General features: G+C 43.8%; 3 protein-coding genes across 3 annotated transcripts in view; 2 read left to right on the plus strand and 1 right to left on the minus strand.

Moving 5' to 3' along the window:
* LOC135704716 (GTP-binding protein Di-Ras1) overlaps nt 1-26,735 on the minus strand; it is a 457,174-nt gene that overhangs the window by 208,264 nt on the left and 222,175 nt on the right. The window lies entirely within an intron of this gene.
* LOC135704683 (alkaline phosphatase-like) lies at nt 43-1,883 on the plus strand. The gene is made up of 2 exons (XM_065226159.1): nt 43-1,325; nt 1,381-1,883. Exons 1-2 carry the CDS (start codon nt 81-83, stop codon nt 1,816-1,818), a joined length of 1,683 nt encoding a protein of 560 aa, XP_065082231.1. The 5' UTR covers nt 43-80; the 3' UTR covers nt 1,819-1,883.
* On the plus strand, nt 2,116-7,748 carry LOC135704720 (membrane-bound alkaline phosphatase-like). Its single transcript, XM_065226204.1, has 3 exons — nt 2,116-2,133; nt 6,681-7,190; nt 7,246-7,748. The coding sequence occupies exons 1-3, from the start codon at nt 2,116-2,118 to the stop codon at nt 7,681-7,683; spliced, it is 966 nt and encodes a 321-aa protein (XP_065082276.1). The 3' UTR covers nt 7,684-7,748.

A 26,735-nucleotide genomic window follows, 5' to 3' on the forward strand; every position in this document is an offset into this window, starting at 1 on the left:
GGTGAGATTAGCGAGCAGGGCAAAACCGATTAATAGCATGGTTTTGCAACCAGTAGCATTTGGTCTTAGCAAGAGGCGACATGGGGCTCAAGGTGTTGACTTTCCTTTGCGTTGTAGCGATTGTGACGGCACAGGTGCTTGTTGAAAAACGTGATCCAGCTCCTGAGAAGGATCACTATCACAGCCGGAATCATCTGCAGCGAAAATTGGAGAAAAATGCCTTCACCGAAGAGGAGACTCACTCCAAGTATTGGAACGACGGAGCTCAGGAGACTCTAAAGTTGAAACTTTCTCATAAATTGTCTACTAAGAAAGCTAAGAACATCATATTCTTCATCGGCGATGGAATGTCACCGCAGACTGTGGCAGCCACTCGAATGTACCTCGGTAACGAAAATGGATTCCTTTCGTTTGAAAAATTCCCGCATCTCGGACAGGTGAAGACTTACTGTGTGAACCGGCAAGTGGCCGATTCGGCTTGCACGGGAACGGCATACTTCTCCGGAGTCAAGATCAGCTACGGCATGCTGAACGTGGTGCCGTCGATTCCCCGATATACCTGTGATTACGAAAGGAACAACATTACCGAAATCGACGGACTGATGAAATGGGCTCAAGATGCCGGAAAGGCTACGGGAATTGTTACGAATACTCGTATTACGCATGCTTCACCAGCGGCAAGCTATGCAAAGAGTGCGACTCGTGGATGGGAGACTGATACGGAAGTAGTAGCTGATAAGTGCGATCCGGAGAAAACGATCGATATTGCTAGACAATTGATGTACAATGAAGTACCGAAGAACTTCAAAGTGGTGCTGGGCGGTGGACGAAGAAACTTCCTCCCAAATGATGTGACCGACGAGGAGGGATCGAAGGGGTACAGAACGGATGGAAAGAACCTGATCCAAGAGTGGTCAGAAGTCCACGACGACATGGGAGCTTCTTCGTATGTGTGGAACCGAACTGGATTGCTTACGGTGGACGTGGAGAACACCGACTATCTGCTTGGACTGTTCGAAGCCAGTCACATGAAGTACAATTTGGAAGTTCAGCAGCAGAATGCTCCGAGCATGGAACCAACCCTTTTGGAGATGACTGAGGTTGCAATTAAGATGCTTCAGAAGAGCGCCGAAGGGTATGTACTGTTCGTGGAGGGCGGGTTGATCGATTTGGCGCATCACGACACCAGAGCTCGCATTGCTTTGGACGAGACGGCAGAGTTTTCTATGGCAATTGAACGCGCACGGAAGCTCACTAGCGATGAAGATACTTTGATTGTGGTCAGCTCGGATCATAGTCACACTATGACCTACAATGGGTACACGGTGAGTCAGTTTTTGAACAAAATCGAAAACCCCTTATCAAATATTTTACTCATAGAAACGAGGACAGGACATCCTTGGCATCGCGGACATCAGTTATCGTGACGGCCTTCCATACACCACTTTGAGTTATGCCAATGGTCCCGGCTATTCCGACACCTACAAGTCGGATAACCTAGCGGAACGGGTTGACATTTCCGGATACGATTTCACCGGAATGAATCAACGCTACCTGGCGACGGCACCGTTAAGTTCGGAAACTCATGGTGCTGAAGACGTCAATGTCTACACATCAGGACCCCTGTCGCACATCTTCGTCGGAAACTACGAACAGAGTACGTTGCCGCACCTGATGGCCTATGCCGCCGGGATTGGGGAGTACTTCGTAGAGAAACCATCGGGTGACGATGGCGATGATAACGGTGCTGCAACGTCCACCACCGTATCCCTACTATTGCTGCTGTCTGTCGTAGTGGCAGCGATGGTTCGATTTTAGATAAGACTCGTTAGTACATTGTACCATGTGATAGTAGTCAAAGTGTTCAATAAAAAATTTAAATAGGATTTATTGATCAGTGCTACCAAAGGTGGATTTGTTATCAGCGGGGCAATGAACGGTCCAAAGCTAACCACTCTCGAAAAGTGATAATTAATTGAAGTGCTTTATCACTTGTCATTATTGTCGCTTTATTTCGGACAGCGAACACATGTACTGGGGTTTATGGCGAAAACGAACATCCATCTGAGCCTGTGGACTTGATTTCGTTCTATTTACGTGGGTGGATTGCGCAAGATGACAAATGGTGCCAGTGTTGGTTGATGAAGTGAGAATTATGGTGGGTTGATTTATCATCGAATATTGTGAGGACAACTTAATCGCAAACGTTAGATAACGTGGAGGGTGCCTAATTTACGACCTTAAAAACTTCTGGAATGCTTCTGTAGTGATGGTTTGTTTACAGCCAATGATTTATGGTTTGCGGAAGGGGCGATTTAGTCGGTAATGGTAATGGGTGTTTTACTTTTCCGAGAAAGGTTGTAAGCAATTTGTTTTGATGACGGAGCAATGAAGCATGACGCAAGTGGGGGATTTTCTGAGTTAGTTTAAGAAGTTGTTTTGAAGCTGAAGTATTCGGATCTTGTGAATTTGTTTGATAGTTTATTTAAAACGGTTTCATTTGCTTGGAGCAGTTTGGCTCTGCCTATTCTGATGATGTCTCAACACTCTTAGTTTATAAAATTAGAACAGAAAATTTGCCAATTGTTGCACACTTCATATTATTTACTGTGCAGCATTTATCCATGATCATGATGTTTATCATTGATCCATTAAATCAGTCGGCAAAATTTAAACTGTTTATGTACCCTTGGACCAAATGCAATGAATTTAATATATTTTTTTCCTCGCTGAATTCAAAAACAGTCAATATTCTTATAGTACGGATTCGTTTTTGCCGGATTCCAATAGTAAAGGGTGATACGGTCAAAATTTGGTCAAGGGAAAACGCGTGTAAATCGGTGAAATCGTTTATTTAAAAAATCAAATTAAATTTCTTTTTCAAGTTCAATTAGTATAAAATTCAGGAAAAATATTCAGTTAGGCTTCCGCTTTTCCAAATCCGAATTGCCGGGCCTTAAGCTTGACCCCTGCCATCAGATTTTGTACAGCCACCTTGTCCACCTTCTTCGCCGCAGAAAGCCAGTTTGCCTTGAACTGCTGCTCGCCCTTAGCAGTTTTTTTGGTCTTCTTTAGGTTCCGCTTGACAATAGCCCAGTATTTCTCAATTGGGCGGAGCTCTGGCGTGTTGGGAGGGTTCTTGTCCTTGGGAACCACCTGCACGTTGTTGGCGGCGTACCACTCCATGGCCTTTTTACCGTAATGGCAAGATGCCAAATCCGGCCAAAACAGTACGGAACAACCGTGTTTCTTCAGGAAAGGCAGCAGACGTTTATTCAAACACTCTTTCACGTAAATTTCTTGGTTGACAGTCCCGGAAGCTATGAAAATGCTGCTTTTCAAGCCACAGGTACAGATGGCTTGCCAAATCAGATATTTCTTTGCGAACTTTGACAGTTTCATGTGCTTGAAAACATCTGCTACCTTTCCCCTTCCTTTTGCCGTATAAAACTCCTGTCCCGGAAGCTGCTTGTAGTGGGCTTTGACGTAGGTTTCGTCGTCCATTACCACGCAGTCAAACTTCGTCAGCATCGTCGTGTACAGCCTCCGGGATCGCGCTTTGGCCGTCGTATTTTGTTTATCATCGCAATTTGGAGTCACTACCTTCTTGTAAGTCGATAGTCCGGCTCGTTTTTTGGCTCGATGCACGGTTGTAGACGATACACCCAGCTTATTTGCGGCATCTCGGAGAGAGAGGTTAGGGTTTCGCTTGAAACTACCGGCAACTCTCTTTGTCGTCTCAGCGGCTTCCGGTTTTCGATTTCCCCCCGATCCAGACTTCCTGGCTGTCGACAAACGTTCCCCAAACACTTTAATTACATTTGTAACGGTTGATTTGGCAACTTTTAGCGATTTTGCCAACTTTGCGTGCGAGTAGCTCGGATTTTCGCGATGCGCGAGCAAAATTTTGATACGCTGCTCTTCTTACTTGGACGGCATTTTGACAACTGAAGAGTGAATTCCAAAATCAAAATAGGAGCAACATTCTTCACACACACACCTTCAAAATGAGGGGTGTTCAGGTTTTTTAAATGCAAAATTGAAAGAAATACGTCAAGTTGATATTGACCAAATTTTGACCGTATCACCCTTTATCATTTACTGTGCAGCATTTATGACGTTTATCAATCATGGTGGCATGTTAAGCATTGATCAATTAAATTAGTCGGCAAAAGTTAAACTGTTTATGTACCATTGGACCAAATGCAATGAATTTAATATTTTTTTCCTCGCTGAATCCAAAAACAGTCAAAATTCTTATAGTACGGATTCGTTCTTGCCGGATTCCTATAGTACGGTCGATCCAGCATTAACGAATACACGTACCATATGGGATACGGCAATTTTAAGAGATAACTTGCTATTGTCTTTCGAGAGGTTGTTAAGCAGATAGTTAACCACCTTTTGGAAACAGTCATCCATAAAAGTGGTTAATTTCGTGGAAATGATCCTAGAGCGCAGTGCGCAAAACATTCAGGTTCAATGAGTCATTTTCATATGAATATGAGCAGAGCAGCCATCCCCCTCATCATTCACTGCTGCGTGAGAATCTGAATGACTTGGAAGTAAACGAGTCACTGACAGCACGTTTGTTTCTTCCGCAATAGTACCCAATCCTTGTTCTGAACGACTGAGCCTATGTAAAAATGTATGTAAATTACATGCTGTGTGAGTAGGGTTACCATATCAAAAACTTGAAAAGGAGGACATTTCATTTGAGGTTTGGAGATTAAGGAGGACAATGATTCCTTTTCTTAACATTAAAGTTTAACATTGAGTTTTTATCAAACGTTTTAATAATATCACAAAATTCATGATTTGCAAAGGTTCAATTGAGATTGTCATAACTTATAGTCGTTACCAATTCAATTCATCTTCTCGTTATAATTCTGAAAAAGCATAATTCATTTTTGATACTTGGAAATGATCTAGTCTAGCTGATTTGCATGAAAACTACAGCTTTACAGCCTTGAAACCATCCCAACTTTTATCATGTACATACATTAAGATACATGTCATCGTTGATTGAAAACCAACATGGAACATCTAAGCAACTTGTTAATTTTACCACTGATTTAACATAGGATCCCGAGACCGCTGCTATAGTGGGAGCAAAGAGGCGTCCTTAGCGTTCTATACAAAAGATTTTCTATTATTTATATTATTCCTTACATTTGATTTCACGCTTCCTCTTCGCTCTCAGGCTACGTTTTATTTGGAAAATTTTCACTTAGATTTGACACTTCGAAAATAAATGAGATGTTCGAAAATCCCTCTGTTGTTGATCGCCCGATTTTCGAGAAAGCGTCTGTGAAAATTGATGCCTTGTCTGTCAGAAATAAATTTGCTAGATTGACTAGTTATTTGAAAAAATTCATCGGTCAAATTTAAGTGAAAATTTACCAAATGGAACACAGCCTCAGTAGGACAGCGTGCCTCTTCGTTCTCAGGCTGTGTTCCATTTGGTGAATTTTTACTTAAATTTGACCGATGGAAAATTTTCGAATAAACCTGCTATTAAAGCAGACTTATTTCTGACCGACAAGGAATCAATTTTGACAGACGCTTTCTCGAAAATCGGCCCATCAACAACAGAGGGATTTTCGAACATCTTAATTTATTTTCGAAGTGTCAAATCTAAGTGAAAATTTTCCAAATAGAACACAGCCTCAGTATGACAGCGGCCTAAACAAATCAAGCGTAACTATTAAAATCGAAGTATCTGCTTTTGTAAACAATCTCTTCAATCGACGATTTCGACAGTGCATAAGGGCGTAACCGTGATGATCGATTCGCTTCGTCGATTTTCTATTTTGTTAATAACTCGCTAGAATTAACGTTTCTCGGTGCGTTTGCTGTTGCTTTTGATAGCCAATACAACCTGTTACAACTCTGCATTGAACGAATTCTAGAAAATCGTTTCACTTACCTGTAGCAATGTAATAAGAAAATCGATGAAGAGAATCGATCATCGCGTATACGCCCTCACTGTCGATTTGTCTTGACTGCTAACTCAACCACGCAAACAAACACCATCATCAGGTAAGGGAAACTTTCGCCTACTAGCTGGTGGTGTTAGTTTCTGTGAGTGAACTTGCAGTTGCCACAAATCGTCGATTGAATTGATTGTTTACAACATTAGATACGTTGATTTGAATGTTTATGCTTGAAATACCTGAAATCCCATAGAACAAGAACGTCAAAATTGAGCACATGTTGGATTCAATCTGTGTGCCTGTGTTCCATTTGGTGAATTTTAATTTAATTTTGACAGATAGAAAATTTTCAAATTGTACTAAACTTTATTCTGGCAGACCAGGAATCAATTTTGGCAATCACCTCGAAAATCACACGATCAACAACAGAGAGATTTTCGAACATTATAATTAATTTTCAAAATGCAAATTTAAGTAAAAATTCAGAACAATAGAACACAGCCTAAGGCCAATCGGTGAAAACCAATGAATTTAAAATGGCTCACTTCTTGACTAGCCTATTGATCCCAAGTAAATCTGTAAGCGTACCCCATTCTAGTCTAAATTCTAGTACTACACTATGTTTGGTTTGATTCGCTATGAAAGTTTGATCGATAAAATGAGGGGTTCGTGTATTTTCATATGTTTCGAGGGGTGCATCGATTAGCTTGGGACCGAAGATAGTACCAGAGCTGAGCCAAAAAGCTGAGCACGTTTTTTCGGGACTTTCTCCCAAATGATGTGACCGACGAGGAGGGATCGAAGGGGTACAGAACGGATGGAAAGAACCTGATCCAAGAGTGGTCAGAAGTCCACGACGACATGGGAGCTTCTTCGTATGTGTGGAACCGAACTGGATTGCTTACGGTGGACGTGGAGAACACCGACTATCTGCTTGGACTGTTCGAAGCCAGTCACATGAAGTACAATTTGGAAGTTCAGCAGCAGAATGCTCCGAGCATGGAACCAACCCTTTTGGAGATGACTGAGGTTGCAATTAAGATGCTTCAGAAGAGCGCCGAAGGGTATGTACTGTTCGTGGAGGGCGGGTTGATCGATTTGGCGCATCACGACACCAGAGCTCGCATTGCTTTGGACGAGACGGCAGAGTTTTCTATGGCAATTGAACGCGCACGGAAGCTCACTAGCGATGAAGATACTTTGATTGTGGTCAGCTCGGATCATAGTCACACTATGACCTACAATGGGTACACGGTGAGTCAGTTTTTGAACAAAATCGAAAACCCCTTATCAAATATTTTACTCATAGAAACGAGGACAGGACATCCTTGGCATCGCGGACATCAGTTATCGTGACGGCCTTCCATACACCACTTTGAGTTATGCCAATGGTCCCGGCTATTCCGACACCTACAAGTCGGATAACCTAGCGGAACGGGTTGACATTTCCGGATACGATTTCACCGGAATGAATCAACGCTACCTGGCGACGGCACCGTTAAGTTCGGAAACTCATGGTGCTGAAGACGTCAATGTCTACACATCAGGACCCCTGTCGCACATCTTCGTCGGAAACTACGAACAGAGTACGTTGCCGCACCTGATGGCCTATGCCGCCGGGATTGGGGAGTACTTCGTAGAGAAACCATCGGGTGACGATGGCGATGATAACGGTGCTGCAACGTCCACCACCGTATCCCTACTATTGCTGCTGTCTGTCGTAGTGGCAGCGATGGTTCGATTTTAGATAAGACTCGTTAGTACATTGTACCATGTGATAGTAGTCAAAGTGTTCAATAAAAAATTTAAATAGGATTTATTGATCAGTGCTACCAAAGGTGGATTTGTTATCAGCGGGGCAATGAACGGTCCAAAGCTAACCACTCTCGAAAAGTGATAATTAATTGAAGTGCTTTATCACTTGTCATTATTGTCGCTTTATTTCGGACAGCGAACACATGTACTGGGGTTTATGGCGAAAACGAACATCCATCTGAGCCTGTGGACTTGATTTCGTTCTATTTACGTGGGTGGATTGCGCAAGATGACAAATGGTGCCAGTGTTGGTTGATGAAGTGAGAATTATGGTGGGTTGATTTATCATCGAATATTGTGAGGACAACTTAATCGCAAACGTTAGATAACGTGGAGGGTGCCTAATTTACGACCTTAAAAACTTCTGGAATGCTTCTGTAGTGATGGTTTGTTTACAGCCAATGATTTATGGTTTGCGGAAGGGGCGATTTAGTCGGTAATGGTAATGGGTGTTTTACTTTTCCGAGAAAGGTTGTAAGCAATTTGTTTTGATGACGGAGCAATGAAGCATGACGCAAGTGGGGGATTTTCTGAGTTAGTTTAAGAAGTTGTTTTGAAGCTGAAGTATTCGGATCTTGTGAATTTGTTTGATAGTTTATTTAAAACGGTTTCATTTGCTTGGAGCAGTTTGGCTCTGCCTATTCTGATGATGTCTCAACACTCTTAGTTTATAAAATTAGAACAGAAAATTTGCCAATTGTTGCACACTTCATATTATTTACTGTGCAGCATTTATCCATGATCATGATGTTTATCATTGATCCATTAAATCAGTCGGCAAAATTTAAACTGTTTATGTACCCTTGGACCAAATGCAATGAATTTAATATATTTTTTTCCTCGCTGAATTCAAAAACAGTCAATATTCTTATAGTACGGATTCGTTTTTGCCGGATTCCAATAGTAAAGGGTGATACGGTCAAAATTTGGTCAAGGGAAAACGCGTGTAAATCGGTGAAATCGTTTATTTAAAAAATCAAATTAAATTTCTTTTTCAAGTTCAATTAGTATAAAATTCAGGAAAAATATTCAGTTAGGCTTCCGCTTTTCCAAATCCGAATTGCCGGGCCTTAAGCTTGACCCCTGCCATCAGATTTTGTACAGCCACCTTGTCCACCTTCTTCGCCGCAGAAAGCCAGTTTGCCTTGAACTGCTGCTCGCCCTTAGCAGTTTTTTTGGTCTTCTTTAGGTTCCGCTTGACAATAGCCCAGTATTTCTCAATTGGGCGGAGCTCTGGCGTGTTGGGAGGGTTCTTGTCCTTGGGAACCACCTGCACGTTGTTGGCGGCGTACCACTCCATGGCCTTTTTACCGTAATGGCAAGATGCCAAATCCGGCCAAAACAGTACGGAACAACCGTGTTTCTTCAGGAAAGGCAGCAGACGTTTATTCAAACACTCTTTCACGTAAATTTCTTGGTTGACAGTCCCGGAAGCTATGAAAATGCTGCTTTTCAAGCCACAGGTACAGATGGCTTGCCAAATCAGATATTTCTTTGCGAACTTTGACAGTTTCATGTGCTTGAAAACATCTGCTACCTTTCCCCTTCCTTTTGCCGTATAAAACTCCTGTCCCGGAAGCTGCTTGTAGTGGGCTTTGACGTAGGTTTCGTCGTCCATTACCACGCAGTCAAACTTCGTCAGCATCGTCGTGTACAGCCTCCGGGATCGCGCTTTGGCCGTCGTATTTTGTTTATCATCGCAATTTGGAGTCACTACCTTCTTGTAAGTCGATAGTCCGGCTCGTTTTTTGGCTCGATGCACGGTTGTAGACGATACACCCAGCTTATTTGCGGCATCTCGGAGAGAGAGGTTAGGGTTTCGCTTGAAACTACCGGCAACTCTCTTTGTCGTCTCAGCGGCTTCCGGTTTTCGATTTCCCCCCGATCCAGACTTCCTGGCTGTCGACAAACGTTCCCCAAACACTTTAATTACATTTGTAACGGTTGATTTGGCAACTTTTAGCGATTTTGCCAACTTTGCGTGCGAGTAGCTCGGATTTTCGCGATGCGCGAGCAAAATTTTGATACGCTGCTCTTCTTACTTGGACGGCATTTTGACAACTGAAGAGTGAATTCCAAAATCAAAATAGGAGCAACATTCTTCACACACACACCTTCAAAATGAGGGGTGTTCAGGTTTTTTAAATGCAAAATTGAAAGAAATACGTCAAGTTGATATTGACCAAATTTTGACCGTATCACCCTTTATCATTTACTGTGCAGCATTTATGACGTTTATCAATCATGGTGGCATGTTAAGCATTGATCAATTAAATTAGTCGGCAAAAGTTAAACTGTTTATGTACCATTGGACCAAATGCAATGAATTTAATATTTTTTTCCTCGCTGAATCCAAAAACAGTCAAAATTCTTATAGTACGGATTCGTTCTTGCCGGATTCCTATAGTACGGTCGATCCAGCATTAACGAATACACGTACCATATGGGATACGGCAATTTTAAGAGATAACTTGCTATTGTCTTTCGAGAGGTTGTTAAGCAGATAGTTAACCACCTTTTGGAAACAGTCATCCATAAAAGTGGTTAATTTCGTGGAAATGATCCTAGAGCGCAGTGCGCAAAACATTCAGGTTCAATGAGTCATTTTCATATGAATATGAGCAGAGCAGCCATCCCCCTCATCATTCACTGCTGCGTGAGAATCTGAATGACTTGGAAGTAAACGAGTCACTGACAGCACGTTTGTTTCTTCCGCAATAGTACCCAATCCTTGTTCTGAACGACTGAGCCTATGTAAAAATGTATGTAAATTACATGCTGTGTGAGTAGGGTTACCATATCAAAAACTTGAAAAGGAGGACATTTCATTTGAGGTTTGGAGATTAAGGAGGACAATGATTCCTTTTCTTAACATTAAAGTTTAACATTGAGTTTTTATCAAACGTTTTAATAATATCACAAAATTCATGATTTGCAAAGGTTCAATTGAGATTGTCATAACTTATAGTCGTTACCAATTCAATTCATCTTCTCGTTATAATTCTGAAAAAGCATAATTCATTTTTGATACTTGGAAATGATCTAGTCTAGCTGATTTGCATGAAAACTACAGCTTTACAGCCTTGAAACCATCCCAACTTTTATCATGTACATACATTAAGATACATGTCATCGTTGATTGAAAACCAACATGGAACATCTAAGCAACTTGTTAATTTTACCACTGATTTAACATAGGATCCCGAGACCGCTGCTATAGTGGGAGCAAAGAGGCGTCCTTAGCGTTCTATACAAAAGATTTTCTATTATTTATATTATTCCTTACATTTGATTTCACGCTTCCTCTTCGCTCTCAGGCTACGTTTTATTTGGAAAATTTTCACTTAGATTTGACACTTCGAAAATAAATGAGATGTTCGAAAATCCCTCTGTTGTTGATCGCCCGATTTTCGAGAAAGCGTCTGTGAAAATTGATGCCTTGTCTGTCAGAAATAAATTTGCTAGATTGACTAGTTATTTGAAAAAATTCATCGGTCAAATTTAAGTGAAAATTTACCAAATGGAACACAGCCTCAGTAGGACAGCGTGCCTCTTCGTTCTCAGGCTGTGTTCCATTTGGTGAATTTTTACTTAAATTTGACCGATGGAAAATTTTCGAATAAACCTGCTATTAAAGCAGACTTATTTCTGACCGACAAGGAATCAATTTTGACAGACGCTTTCTCGAAAATCGGCCCATCAACAACAGAGGGATTTTCGAACATCTTAATTTATTTTCGAAGTGTCAAATCTAAGTGAAAATTTTCCAAATAGAACACAGCCTCAGTATGACAGCGGCCTAAACAAATCAAGCGTAACTATTAAAATCGAAGTATCTGCTTTTGTAAACAATCTCTTCAATCGACGATTTCGACAGTGCATAAGGGCGTAACCGTGATGATCGATTCGCTTCGTCGATTTTCTATTTTGTTAATAACTCGCTAGAATTAACGTTTCTCGGTGCGTTTGCTGTTGCTTTTGATAGCCAATACAACCTGTTACAACTCTGCATTGAACGAATTCTAGAAAATCGTTTCACTTACCTGTAGCAATGTAATAAGAAAATCGATGAAGAGAATCGATCATCGCGTATACGCCCTCACTGTCGATTTGTCTTGACTGCTAACTCAACCACGCAAACAAACACCATCATCAGGTAAGGGAAACTTTCGCCTACTAGCTGGTGGTGTTAGTTTCTGTGAGTGAACTTGCAGTTGCCACAAATCGTCGATTGAATTGATTGTTTACAACATTAGATACGTTGATTTGAATGTTTATGCTTGAAATACCTGAAATCCCATAGAACAAGAACGTCAAAATTGAGCACATGTTGGATTCAATCTGTGTGCCTGTGTTCCATTTGGTGAATTTTAATTTAATTTTGACAGATAGAAAATTTTCAAATTGTACTAAACTTTATTCTGGCAGACCAGGAATCAATTTTGGCAATCACCTCGAAAATCACACGATCAACAACAGAGAGATTTTCGAACATTATAATTAATTTTCAAAATGCAAATTTAAGTAAAAATTCAGAACAATAGAACACAGCCTAAGGCCAATCGGTGAAAACCAATGAATTTAAAATGGCTCACTTCTTGACTAGCCTATTGATCCCAAGTAAATCTGTAAGCGTACCCCATTCTAGTCTAAATTCTAGTACTACACTATGTTTGGTTTGATTCGCTATGAAAGTTTGATCGATAAAATGAGGGGTTCGTGTATTTTCATATGTTTCGAGGGGTGCATCGATTAGCTTGGGACCGAAGATAGTACCAGAGCTGAGCCAAAAAGCTGAGCACGTTTTTTCGGGACTTTCTGGTATTAGAGTTACCTCTATGCTAAGGCTGTGTTCCAGTGGTTTAATTTTCACTGAAACTTCGAAAATGAATTATAATGTTCGAAAATCCCTCTGTTGTTGATTGTCCAATTTTCGAGAAATTGTTTGTTATAATTGATTCCTGGTTTGTCTGAAATAAGTCTGGTAGAATAGCAGGTTTATTTGAAAATTTTCCATCGGTCAAATATAAGTTGAAATTCATCAAATGGAACGCAGCCTAAATGATGGGGGGGGGGGGGTACAGCTGTAGTATACTCCTAGTCCCACCATCGAACGGCATTTGCTAGATAAGATGAGGTTGTGAAATAATTGAACAAATAAGCTCTCAAAACAACACTCTTGTCCTCCATTAGGATACTAATGGTAACCCTATGTGTGAGCGAAAGCAAGCGGTGTGAGCCTGTACGTGAGTGACTGAATGTTTTTGTTGGCTCTTTCATTGCCTCGTCCTTTATGGGGTATATACAATGAATGGATTATCTTGGATCGAAACACAAAAGATCGATTCTTTTGGTTCGATTAATCGATTTTTTGAATCAATCTCAAACACGTCAAAAATCGACTGGATCGATCCTTTTCATTAGATTTTTGTTTCGATCCAAAAAAACAATCAATTTAGTGCATTTGCAATATTGATTTGAAAATTTGAAAATGTGGTAATATTTTTAGGGAGTTTCAAATAACTTCAGGGCAGTTTCGAGAACTTTAGAAAAACTTCGGGAACTTCAGAGAACTTTCAAAAAGTTCCTAGACCTTGAGGGAAATGCAAAAAAGAACTTCAGAAATGTTTAAAGAGTTTAAGGTAGCCAGGGAGGTAGCTCCCACACCTGGACCCTACCTATCGATCCATCCACTCATGGACCGGGGACCATCGGCTTAACTTCCCTTCGGAGATTTTATGCCTCAGAAAATTCCGACGGCACCGATTAGGATCGAACCCATGCAAACACGTTTACCACTACACCACCGGCACCGCTGTTCCGAGTACTTCAATCGACAGAATTGTTCAAAACTGTTTGAAAGCATTTTTACGATGCTCCAAACTAATCAGGTGAGTGTGACTATTTACGACAGCTCCTTTTTCTTCGGCAACCTTTCCATTTGAACTGCATGTTAACCAGCTGTTCTCTTTTCGGCCAATCGAAATCAGGCGCATTTTGTTGTGCTTGAAAAATCTGGCGTAAAATAATTGCTCAGCTGAAAGGCTAAGGAACTGTTTGAATACATTCAGCGAAGTGATTTGATGGGAAAATACAGTGAAATTAACGTTTGTACGTAATGGTGACGTCGGACTACGTGGTCTTATTGTTATGTCCGTAACCAAGGCCAACAAGTAAAACAAGCTGTTGTGAAGAGATACTATTTATTACGTCTATCTTGGTTGGTGGTCGGATAAAGAATGAATCTTTAACTTATGACAGTCAGGCAAGGCCTACTACATCTCCCCCTTATAGAAAATGTCATAGGAAGAGAGCCATCTTGGAATTCTTGATTCTCGTACAGAACGTCGAATAAAGTCTCCAACTGCTTCAGATGACACGGGCTTTTGTGCGGACTGAAGTTCTCCATCTTGAGCAGCAGGTTCATGATCGATTGTCGAAAAAGGATTTTCGCCAGACGTACCTGCCACTTGACCATCAGCTTCGAGTGATACGGAACCAACAGGAATAGGGACATCGTGATTGAATGACACTTCTGGATCCAACGGTACAGCTTCATCTTGAATTTCATCAAGCAGGATTTCCCATGGTAGTTGCTGCGTCGCTTGCTCTGGATCATCAGAAGTGTGACGAGGGCGCATTTGGTTTACATGCGACCTCACCAGCTTCGGTCTCCCGTTCATGTCCAGTGCAACGATATAGCTGACGGAACCTTTCCGTTCGATGACTCGACCAGGAATCCAGGACTTGGCGTTTCTGCGATGCTGTTCAACGTAGACCAGGTCATCTTCTTCAAACTCGCGCTTGACTGCTCCATGCCGCCAACTGAACTGTTCGTTTTGTTTGTGGTTCTTGACAGCTTCAGTTACAGGAACAGATTTCTTCAGTAGGTCCAAAGTGGTCTTCCGAGGAATGCTTCTGCTGGAGACGTCGACTGCGGTGTGTTTCGGTTTGGGATTGAACGATACACCGAAAGGAATGTCTGCAGGTGCTCCAGTGTGGATGATCCTTCCCCCTTGGATTCGACGCACACGGCGGCCATAACGTAATCCTCATCTGGTCTATGCTGCGATCACATTAGCCGGGATAGAAAATCTGCTTAGCCAAAATTCGTCGATGAAACGTGTTGGATGTCGAAATCGTACAGCAGAAGTGTCAAGGCCCAGCGCTGCAAACGGTTTGCTGTGTAAACAGGAATACCTTTCTTTGAACCGAAAACCTTGAGTAGCGGTTGATGATCGGTTTGCAGGAGGAAGTGTCGTCCATACAGCATTTTGTGGAAACGGGTGACAACGAATATCAGGGCCAATGCTTCCTTCTCCACTTGTCCGTAGTTCATCTCTGCTGGGGTCAGTGAGCGCGAGGCGTGCGCAATTGCATTCACTTCACCGGTCGGGAATCGATGCATGATGACAGCGCCAAGGCCGTACTTCGATGCATCTGCTGCAACAACGATTTCCTTGGACGGGTCGTAGTGTGTAAGCAGCAGGTTGGAAAGTAGAATGGCCTTGAGCTGCTCGAAAGACTTCTGGCAATCCTTGGTCCAGTTCCAGCGTGCATCTTTCTTGAGGAGGCTGTCCAGATGAGCCCTGAGTTGCTTCATCTGCTTAACGAATCTACCATAGTAGTTGACAGCACCGAGGTAGGAACGGAGTTGCTGGACATCCTTCGGAGACTGCATCTTGGAAATGGCTTCTGTTTTTGAAGGGTCAGGCCGAATACCGTCCTTATCCACGATGTGTCCGAGAAACTTGATCTGGGAGAGTGCAAAACGACATTTTTCGAGGCGTAGGTGAAAGCCATACTCACTGCGATCGTGTTCCTGCTTGGTGCGACCAGCGATGAGGATGTCGTCCAAATACGGCTTGACTCCAGGGATGCCGGCCACCATGCTGTCGATGATGCGCTGGAAAGCGCCGGGTGCCGACTTGACTCCGGGGGGTAGTCGGTTATACTGGAACAGTCCACGATGCGTGTTGACCGTGAGTAGCTTTCGCGATTCCTCCTCGACCTCGACCTGTAAGTAACGTGCTCCAGCTAGTTCCGCAAAGAGATCGTCAGGATGCGGCAGTGGATGATGGTCACATTCTAGCGCGTTGTTCAGCCCCGTCGAATAATCGCCACATACACGGACTGATACATTGTCCGACTTGCGTACGACGACTATTGGTGCTGCCCAGTCCGAGAATTGAACTGGAGAAATTATACCGTTTTGCTGGAGCCTCTCAAGTTCTGCGTCCACCTTGGCGAGTGCAGCGTACGCTACTGGTCGTTTCGGGCAATATGAGGTACAACTTCACTTGCGCTTTTGTGCATCTACCCAGCGTGCTTCGAAAAACTTCCGGAAACTGTTGCTTGAGTTGATTGGTGAACTGATCAGAACGTTGGTGTACGACGTTGACCAAGCTGCTTATCGGCACAGACCACAAATCGAACAGATCCATAGTTTCGATTCCTAGAACGTTGAGTTCAGCGCTGCTTGAGATGAAAATGCGACCAGTCTTGGTAACATTCTTGATGGTGATCTCGGTCTGGAACTCAGCGAGAAGGTTGAGATTGCCACCAGAAGCTGTAACTGCAGATTCTTCCGTCGGTTGAGTGGGTGGCTGTCCGATGCTGATCCATGTTTCTTCTGAGATTATGGTGATGTCGGACGCCGAGTCGTGTTGAAGTTTGACTGCTATACCATTGAGCTCGACCGGGATGAACTTCCGCTTGCTTCCGATGTTGCGAACCGTGTAGATGCTCTTTGTCTTCACGTTCTCTTTAGATTTGGCCTGTTTGAACGGTTTCGACGGCGCATTCTTGTTGCTGTTGCAATAACCTTCCTTGTGTCCTTGTTGCTTGCATCTGGAACAGGTGTGCGAAGCGAACGGACACTCACGAACATAGTGCTGGTCGCCACACTTCCAACATGGCGTTTTCGGCACTTTTTGGTTCTTTTTTGAGGCAGGATTATTCTGGTTGCGAGAAACAATGTTGACGTTGCGTGCTTCTTTGTTCTCCACCATCAATGTGTCCTGCTTGAGATTGGCCACGCGATGGCATTCTTCCACGAGGTTCTCCAGGGTTACCTTGCTGGTGGATTCTCCCAATTCGTTGACTGCGGTTTCGTTGGCTTCCAATTTCGAGATCAACCTAGCTCGTATGTCCGCATCCCGTGGCGATTGGAGTCCACAGACGAAACGGAGAGCTTTGAATTGGTCCAGTGTGATCTTGGACAGCTGAAACGCTTCACAGTGTTTGTTCACCATGGCAGCATACGATGTGAAGTCATCCGCGTCACTTTTTGCATACTGGAGGCACTGGTAACGGGAATGAAAAACCGACTTCTGTCGACCGAACAGTTTCTTCAGTTTCGTGACGGTTTCGTCCAGGGTGAAGTCCCGGAAGAATGGTGTTGACGTACTTCTCGTGCAAAGGCGTGCTTAACTTGCGAAGAAGCAATCTCACCCGAGCGGCGTCATCCAGGGATTGGCCGTCCTTTGTAAAGACATCCTCGTACCTCGCATACCAGCCATTGAAGAAAACTCCTCCGTCCGGATCGTACTGGAAATCCTGGATCCCGCTTGCCAAGGACTCAAAATCTTCTCACTGCCAGCAGTCGGATTTCCCCGATTTTCCAGGTTTTCAATCTGCTGCTGCTGCCTCGTGATGAGATTCGTTAGCTGCAGGATGGCGTTCCGAAGATCCTCGTCAGACATTTTCTTGCTTAAGGTTTCTTGCGTCGAGGTTCGCGGTGCTTCCAAAATTTTCCTCGTCGCCAATTGTTATGTCCGTAACCAAGGCCAACAAGTAAAACAAGATGTTGTTAAGAGCTACTATTTATTACGTCTATCTTGGTTGGTGGTCGGATAAAGAATGAATCTCTAACTTATGACAGTCAGGCAAGGCCTACTACATCTAGGCCTACTACACTTATATAATAAATGTTATTTGTTAACTGCAGCAGGAGCTTGTGTTTTGTGTAGGAATAGGAATTTTAGCGGGGTTCTCTCTGTGTATACTCTTTAGTATGACTATGATTGCACTGAAAAGAACCTTTTGATATGAATTTTAGTTGGGACATGTTCAGAAAAATGCCGGTGCCGCTGGTGTAGTGGGTTCAATCCCAGCCGAGGTCGGTGCGATTTTTCTGAGGCATAAAAATCTCTGGTCACGTCTTCCTTCGGAAGGGAAGTAAAGCCGTTGGTCCCGATATCCTACGCAGGTGTGGAAGCTGCCTTCCTGCACATTCGATTGCCGTCAATGGATGGCAATCGATGTCCGTCGGTGATTGGCACTAGATTGCGGAACAGAGACCGACGTTAAATAAAGGAAAGAAGAAACGAAAAAGAAGACGTTCAGAAACTTAACTCTTTTGGAAAATGTTGGTGGCCCTGCAAAGAGCCGACATATTTGCACCTGGACATGGTTTCAAATTTTTCGGAGGCAACTAGTATTGGTGGATCGTGTGTGGACCTTATTTTCGTTCGCAACTCGTTCGCAACAAAAAGTATAACTCTTACACTTTAAACCATCGCCCAATTTTGTCGCTTTTCGAGTTGTAGGCTTTTAACTCAGGGCATTTATCATTGTTGCCAATCTGCACCGTACCGGAGTGTGAGCCAACAGCAAAGCCATGCTGCGTTCATCAGAACTCGTCTGACAAATCAAACGGCCCTTTTCAGGGTCACAAAAATTTTCTGGCTTAAGAGTTAATTTGAATTTTTATCTTCTCAATGTTATTCTTCAATGCATTACGTGTAAATAGTTACAAAGCGAATGAAGTAAAGAGATCTACTGCGTCAGAATCAGTCATGATTACCTGAGTTTTGTCAATAAAACGTAAATATTTATGCAGTATGCAGCAAAGAATAGGCAGTCCTGCAGTTTTGCGTCAACCATATGATATGATCACCATAAATACTTCTTTTTACGGCTACTGCTGGACACGGGTTTACTCGGCGGTTGGAAAGGCAGCGAACTTCACTGCGAGAAATGGGCACTCAGGGCCCAGTTGCTTCAGGATTAGAAGCTTGGTTGCTACCATTTTGCTGGTTCCAGGAATTTCATTCATGCCAAGTTTAGTAGAACTCCTAAACCATCTCTTTTGAAATGAGTTATTGGCCCTAAGGGCCGTTTCAGGGTGCGTCCCTGACGCTTCAGAGCATACACTACGTACCTACATTGCGGTAACGGTCTTCCACTTGGCGTCTTCAAAGTAGGTAACAGCGTCACGAATGACGTTTTCAAGCACACCTCGGGTTTTCCTTTTAGATCAGACCGTAGATACGCATTATCACGACGAGCCTGACGACGGTCTTGGAAATACCCTGTAAGTTATCATGCAACACCTTACGATGACGCTTGGCTCCTCCTTTGCCAAGTGCTTTGCCTCCCTTGCCACGTCCAGGCAATGTTTATGCTGTTTAAGCTGCCTTCGGGTACGGTTGACAGTAATTGGATGCGAAACACTTTCCATATAACTCTAGAGAGCGAGGTCAATACATACTGACCTGCTTGACGGTCTAACGAAGAATGATGCTTATTTTGTAGTAGTAGTAAAATTTACGTTTATTTTCTGGGTTTTTATGTTTCAACATTTGATTTAACATTTCAATTGGTTAGCCTTTGGCTCTTCATCTTTGATCTAGTTGATTGGTTATTCTAATGTGATGATTGCGTTTAGCGCTAATTTACAGAATACCCTTTGTGGGATTGTTTTGGTTTGCATTTAAAAATTTGATAACCTACCTACTTGAGCACCTAAATATTTAAACTAGTTTGCCAAATCACGAATGATCTGGTGGTTTGATCGAAGACAGGCGACTTTGAACCTTTCCAACGTGGATGTCTTTCGCTCCTCGAGTGTTTGAAGACCGGCCAGGTAGTGAATCTCAGAATTACGAGTTCGCGGTGGACTGTTAAGGATCTTGTTTTGGATCCTCTGAAGCTTTAAGTGGTGGCACAACTCTCCAAGATTGGCATACCATATTCAATAGCCGGCAGAATGATTTGCTTGTGGACAGCAAGCTTGTTTTTGAGGGACAGGGTGGACTTCATTTTTATCAGAGTGTAGAGCGACCTGATCAAGATATTACGCTTGGTGGATGTCTTGTCCACATGGGATCGGAATAGCAATTTGCTATCGAGGGCGCAGACCAAGGTAGACTACTTCACTCGACAATTCAATGGGAGTGCTATCAAGATCGATCTTGACGTTAGCAGGCGGAACAAGCCGAGGTGAATTCGAGTGTGGAAACAGAATGGTTTGTGTTTTAGCTGCATTGATACAAATCTTCCAGCTCTTAAAATAGTCGGACAAAACATCCAGGCCTGATAGTAGTTTATTCGCCAGAGCACGGATCACTCGACCCTTATAGATGATAGAGGTGTCATCTGCGAACATAGACAGGATACCACCACCCGGCAGGGGAGGAACGTCTGACGTGAAAATGTTGAATAGGATAGGCCCAAGCAGGCTACCCTGAGGGACCCCTGCATGAACGTTGAACGTCTCAGAGGGGACATTGTTTAAGTAGACCTGGAATGATCTGCCCGACAAGTAGTTTTTGATGATCTTCACGAGGTAGATCGGAAAGTTGTATCGATGCAGCTTGTACACTAGACCATCATACCAGACATTATCGAACGCCTTCTCGACGTCCAACAATGCCATGGCAGGTGTATTGGAAACGGACTTGTTCCGCTTGATGATGTTAGTAAACCTGTGATTGCTGTGTCAACACAGCGCTGATACTGCTGCCAGTTGATACGATGGTAAAATGGCCTTTCCTAAACCCGAATTGCTCTTTGAGAAAGATGTTATTATTATTTGAAAACATCATCAGACGGCTGAGTATCAATTTTTCGAATAGCTTCGAGATGGAGGACAAGAGGCTGATGGGGTGATAGCTTTTGGCACTGGTAGGATCTTTGCCAGGCTTGTGTATTGGAATCACTTTGGCTAACTTCCAGCATGCAGGGAAGTAGCCAAGCTTCAAACATTTGTTGAAGATCACGGTAAGATGGTTGAAGAAGTCAATACTCAAGTTTTTCAACTCGAGGTTGACTATACCATCCATACCAGCAGCCTTCATGTTTTTAGTACTTCTAATAGTTGCTATCACCTCATCAGCCGATATTCTACTATGATCATGCACTACTACGGGGGTGTCAGCGACTCTAGACATTGCCTCCAGTACGGCAGGCTCACGGGGGCTCACCATGGTTTGGCCAAGATTATGTGAAATCACAAAATGCTGGCCAAGAGCATTGGCCTTTTCAACTGGGGTTTTCAGTAGGGATGAGTGTAAGTTCTGGTCAACAGAGGAAAGCGGAGGGATCGGCCTCGACTTATTTTTCAAAATTTTGGTCATCTTCCAAAATAGTTTTGCACAATCTGGGAGAGAGCGAATCTTTTTGGTAAAGTCGTTATTTCTGAGTTCCACCATCCTGGCCTGGATAATTCTGGTTAGCCTATTGACATTGTTCTTCAAGTGGGGCAGCCCAGAACGCTGGAAGTTCCTAGGAATGGTGTTACGGAGCCTGATAAGATCTTTGGTTGGGCTGTCAAGGTTCAGAGTATGACTCACCTGTCTGGATGCTGGTACGTGTTGCTCCCTGGCACGGGATATCGCCTCTTCGATGGCTTGCAGACACTGATCGACTTCTTCGTACGACTCCGGTAGGACGTCGTAATTGATTGCTGTGTCCACACAGCGCTGATACTGCTGCCAGTTGATACGATGGTAATTTCGCCGGGAAACTTGAAACCTACTGGCCGAGGAACCTACTTCGGCCACCACCGGATAGTGGTCCGAGCTCAGTTCCTGATCGGTGATAGGTTGGGAGATGTTATCACCAATATTACTGATGAAGATGTCGATGGTGGCATGAGCTCCGGATCGACTCAACCGGGTGGGTGTGTCAGGACACAGAATGTTGTAGTGGGCTTGCTGCAGATCGTTGTATAATATTGTGCCGTTCTGATTTCACTGACTATTTCCCCAGGCTTGATGCTTGGCGTTCAGGTCACCAGCGATGACGCAATTTTGCTGCCGTCGTGTTAGCTTGATGATGTCCCTTCGGAGCTCTGCGGCCAAGCCGTCCCTAATGTTGGTTTGCTTTGGGCAGTAGACCGCGATGATGGTGATTGGACCAAGCGATGTGCTCACCTCAACTCCGATGGCTTCGATAATTTTCAGCTGGAAGCTTGGTAGTAGCCGGCAGCTGATGTTCCGCCTCGCAGCGATGGCCACTCTCTCTCCCCCGGAGCTGGTGCGGTCAAGCCTTACGAGCCGAAAGTCAGGAAGGAAGACGTTCAGCTCGGGCTTCAAGTGAGTCTCGGTGATGACGGCTATGTCGATGTGCCGTTCGTTGAGAAAGTCAACAAACTCGATGGTTTTGCTCTTCAAGGAGCAAGTATTCCAATTTACGATCTTGATGGCTTCACGGTCCATACTTAGTGACAAGGGACAGGGCAGCATGTAGCTGTTCAGATCGAGTCTTGCAGGTGCGCATGATGATGATGACCTCGGCTACGAGCGTCACAAGTTCCTCCGAGGTGGACGGAGAATCGTCGACAGGTTCACCTGAGACAGCAGCAGCGTATGATAAACCAGGGGCGGTGGATGAACCTGGAATTGACTGGGCCGCAGCAGCAGCGAGACGATGCTGAACTGTCCGACTGTTGGGAACCATTTGGATACTCGCATGGTTGGCTTGTTGGTTGTTGAGCGGAAGCGGGGCTAGGTTCGGAACATGTCGACGGGGCTGGAGAGCTGGGTACTGGACTTCCGTGAGTACAGGAGGCGAACGATAATTACGGAGGCGACCGACCTGGTTGTTGATTGTGGCCTTCCGACGGATATTAATGAACTCCACTCGCTTGGGACATCCGCGATTGGAGGCTTGATGGTTTCCACCGCAGTTGACATACGTGGGCTCATCAACTTGCTCACAGAACGCAGTTGAGTGAGTTCCAGCACGCTTGCCGCAGTTTGTCTTCATGTGGCAGTTTTTGGTGCCATGGCCATATGAGAGTCAGTTCATACACTGCGTAACATCACGATGTTGGGGTTTGTAATGCTCCCAACTGATGATGACCTGAAACAGGTCCCGGATTTTGGATCTCAGAGCCGCAAGACTGGTGGATCCCTTCGTGAAGTGCACCAGGAACAACTGGTCACGGAAGCTGGTATTGTTGATGGAACGGCGGTTCATCTGGAACACGGCCTCAGGTTGGATCCCAAGCCGCTCCAGCTCGGACTTCACCGCAGCCGCCTCGAACGACGGTAATCCACACAAAACCGCCTTCAGTGGCTTGCTCGATGGCAGATCATGCGTGAAGAAGTCCACGTTGTTTTCCTTCAGAAAACATCCTATTTGTTTGTACTCCTCCAGGCTGGAGCACATGATTTTGGTACCGATGCTGCAAAGCTTGAAGCGTGGCAGCAGCTTGTGTTTTGCCAGTTCGGCACCTAGCTTGGCAACATCCTTCACCGGCGTGAAAAGCGGGGGAATTCGCTCTTTTCTTGCAATGGGCGCGGCGTCACCATCGCCATTTTCTTCCGGGAGTACTGCATACTGGTTGGCTTGCAGTACTCGTTTTCCGGCGTCATCCTGCGACGCGCTGGGCTTGATTAGCACCTTCTTTGAAGGGCCCGCTGCTGGCTCATTGGTACGTTTACGCACCATTTGTTTCGTGTTAGCAAGTTCAAGTAAACTTGCCAGAACGCGAAAAGGTGGCGACACTTCCACGGCGCAACGCGACAGCATAAAACGAAACAAAAGGGGTACGAGATCTCGAGCATAAAATACGGATTGAACAGCTCAACAGTCGAGCAAAAATCGAACGATGCTTATTTTGACCATGAATACCTCTTTTATACATACTCGAAGGCTGATACGGCGCCGGTGGTGTAGTGGTAAGCGTGATTACCTCTCACCCCAGTAGGCCTGGGTTCAATCCCAGTCGGCGCCGCCGGGATGTTCTGAGGCATAACATCTCTGATCACGCCTTCCTTCGGATGGGAAGTATCTACACCGTAACTAAGCACAATGGCTCGTACCAAGCAGACCGCTCGTAAGTCCACCGGAGGAAAGGCTCCTCCTGAAATCGCCCAGGACTTTCACGACCGATCTGCGCTTCCAGAGCTCGGCCGTTGCAGGAAGGTCTGTTCGACGATACCAACCTGTGCGCCATCCACGTTTTTTTTTTTTTTTTTTTTTTTTTTTTTTTTTTTTTTTTTTTTTTTTTTTTTTAATTATAGTCACTTTAACACTCTTGGGTCATTCGTGACTTGTCCGGGGTGAGATTTGAACTCGTGACTTTGACGTGAGAGGTATGGATGTTAACCACTACGCCGGGGTCGCCCCCTCCCATCCACGTCAAGCGTGTCACAATTATGCCAAAGGACATTCAGCTGGCTCGTCGTATTCGTGGTGAACGCTCTTAATTTCTCCGTCGAACTCTAACAAAACTTGCCCTTTTCAGAGCCGTTAAAAGATTCCACAAGAGAATTGGGAAGGAAATTTCTGCTGCTTTCACTGATCGCATCACAGTGAATCCAGATTTTAAAATTGCAACCAGCAAGTGCCCTAGAAACAAAAGCGACGACTGTAAGGGGCTTAGAAGCAGAAGGGTGAAAGCCAATTCTCTATCGATTTCCTCTTTTGTGATCACCATGGCTTCACTAGCCAATTTCGCTCTATTTCTGCTAGTCCCTTCTATAATCCACAAGAACAACAATGGTATCTCAATGAATGTTTGCCGTCGAGTTAACGTTATCCGACCTTCTTAGTTGCTCCTCTGTGAATGATCAGAACTAATCAACTTGCACAGTGCGATTGTTACTAGAGAGCGAGAATTCCTCAACATCTCCACGGATGTCTCGGGAAGGATAGTTGTGTTAGTGAGGTAGGTTATTTTTAGATCAGGATTCATGTGGAAATTGATGCGATCAGTTAAAGCAGATTATGTTTTTATTTAAATCTAGTGGGGATAGGATAAGGCAAAGTGCAAAATTGCAAGGATGGGAACGGGCCTGGGATTGAACCCCAACCTTCTACTCAGTAAGCAGAAACGGTAGCCACTGAGCTACCGAGCCTCGTCGTAATGCTACATCGACATGTTTCGCCTAGGAATGATCCTCTGATGATTGTGTTGGGAAAGTAGCATAGCATGTACGTAATTGGTCGATTTATTAGATAATTCGATGCTTTTGAACAATGCTGTGGACATTTACCACTTTTCAATAGTTTTTTGTTGAAAATCAACAGTCGGAAATATTGCAAGCAAGCAGCGTAGAAATATTGCTGATCGAATTTTTGAAATTGGACCAGGGACAGCGGAGTTATTAACGTTCAAAATCATTCACAATTTTGTTTCATTGTCAATTTTCGGTTTTCACAAAGTGTACCCCCATATAGAAATCACAGACGTAGTCCTACGCCAAAAGATCAATCGTGTATATTTCTCACATTTCGATTAGTAGCGACGTTTCCGTACTACGATTTATTGAAAAATGTCGAATACGCCATTATGCAACCAAAATAGCTCTCTTAATGGCCTAATTTTAGCAGAATTGATGTTTTGAATTTTCAAAATCTCAAGTCAAAAAATCATAAATCCAGAACTTGGACAAAACTGTATCCTCTTGGCACTTTGAAGCATTGTCAATAAAATTTTGATGAGAATTCCAAATGAAATTTGCGGAGGACTGCAGAGGAACTCTGAGGAGAATTTGTGCATTTTAAAGAAACCGCATAAGCGCCAATTATATCGAAAACGAACTGAATCCACTTATCGTTCGGTTCTACCTGTTTCGTTCTCTTTGGAGATTATGTCTGCTTATGTATGAAGGACTACGGAACTGAATATTTCGATTTAGTCCCCGTACCGATCGTTGAATTATAATTCCAAGTCCAAGCCACAGCCTCCCCTACCAAAATAACCACGTTGAGCATGAGCAGGGCAAAAAGGCAAATTATGGTGGTCCCTTCTAACCGGCTAAAACCATATAGAGTATATCAGCTGAGCATCATCACGTCGAAAGTTTCCAAACAAGGCCAATTGTCATAACCTTGCGACCCCGATTCTGGGAAACGTTGTTTGTTGAACTAAATTCCACAGAAACAGTAATCCAACAACGGTCCAGTTCGGCACGTACCTGCTTCTACCTGTTGTATGCTGCCCACATTGAATCATCAATAACACGTATGAGCTCACTCAAATAGCAGAGTATAGCTATCGGAAAACTGCCCTCATTTTCACTGACTGTGGAGTGTGGCACCTACCATAATCCCAAGTATTTACGTTTCATTCGGGAATTACAACGTTCATCATGTCGGACTGCATGCAGCTCACAATGGATGGTTGGTAGAGCTCTCTGTTTGTGTTATGCTAACACACATCGGTAAGGGGGAGGTACCGGTCGTCGTCGTCGGTGTCGAGAAGTGTGCAACGTGGGACACCTCTTTTATTTTCGCTCCGTTGGATAAATAATTTCGATTTTCAATTAAATGCATGTTGTGAATAATTTATGACGCTGCTGGAGAGGGTGGGGGTGGGGATATTTACTGCCAGGTATGTTGACCCGTTTCATAAATATCAATGTATGCTCGTTTTTCATCAGGTTCAATGCGGTGAATGCATTATTTGTGATGGAATTATCAATGCATAGATAATTCAAAAGCGTTGACAATTAGGTACGGAAATATTTGCTCTCGCTTGATTGGTATTTCACTGTGGGTAATGGGCGGTCTGTTTGAATTACACATAATTGGGATGACATTGTATGGTTCTTGAAAAGCATGGTTCGGTAATTACTTTAATAGTTCACACGATGAAAAAGCATAACGGTTTCGGTTTTGGGGGAGGATACTCTGTAGCCCACACATGATCGACTGCGACATGAAAGTTTGAAATGAGAAACATTATAAGCAGAAAAATCCAGCTACCGGTGGGATTTGAACCCATATTTGCAGTACACGGGCGCA

The sequence above is a fragment of the Ochlerotatus camptorhynchus genome, unplaced genomic scaffold (genome assembly GCF_037179485.1).
Source record: "Ochlerotatus camptorhynchus isolate MF236.1 unplaced genomic scaffold, CSIRO-AGI_Acam_v1.1 ptg000246l, whole genome shotgun sequence".
In the NCBI taxonomy this organism is placed as follows: domain Eukaryota; kingdom Metazoa; phylum Arthropoda; class Insecta; order Diptera; family Culicidae; genus Ochlerotatus; species Ochlerotatus camptorhynchus.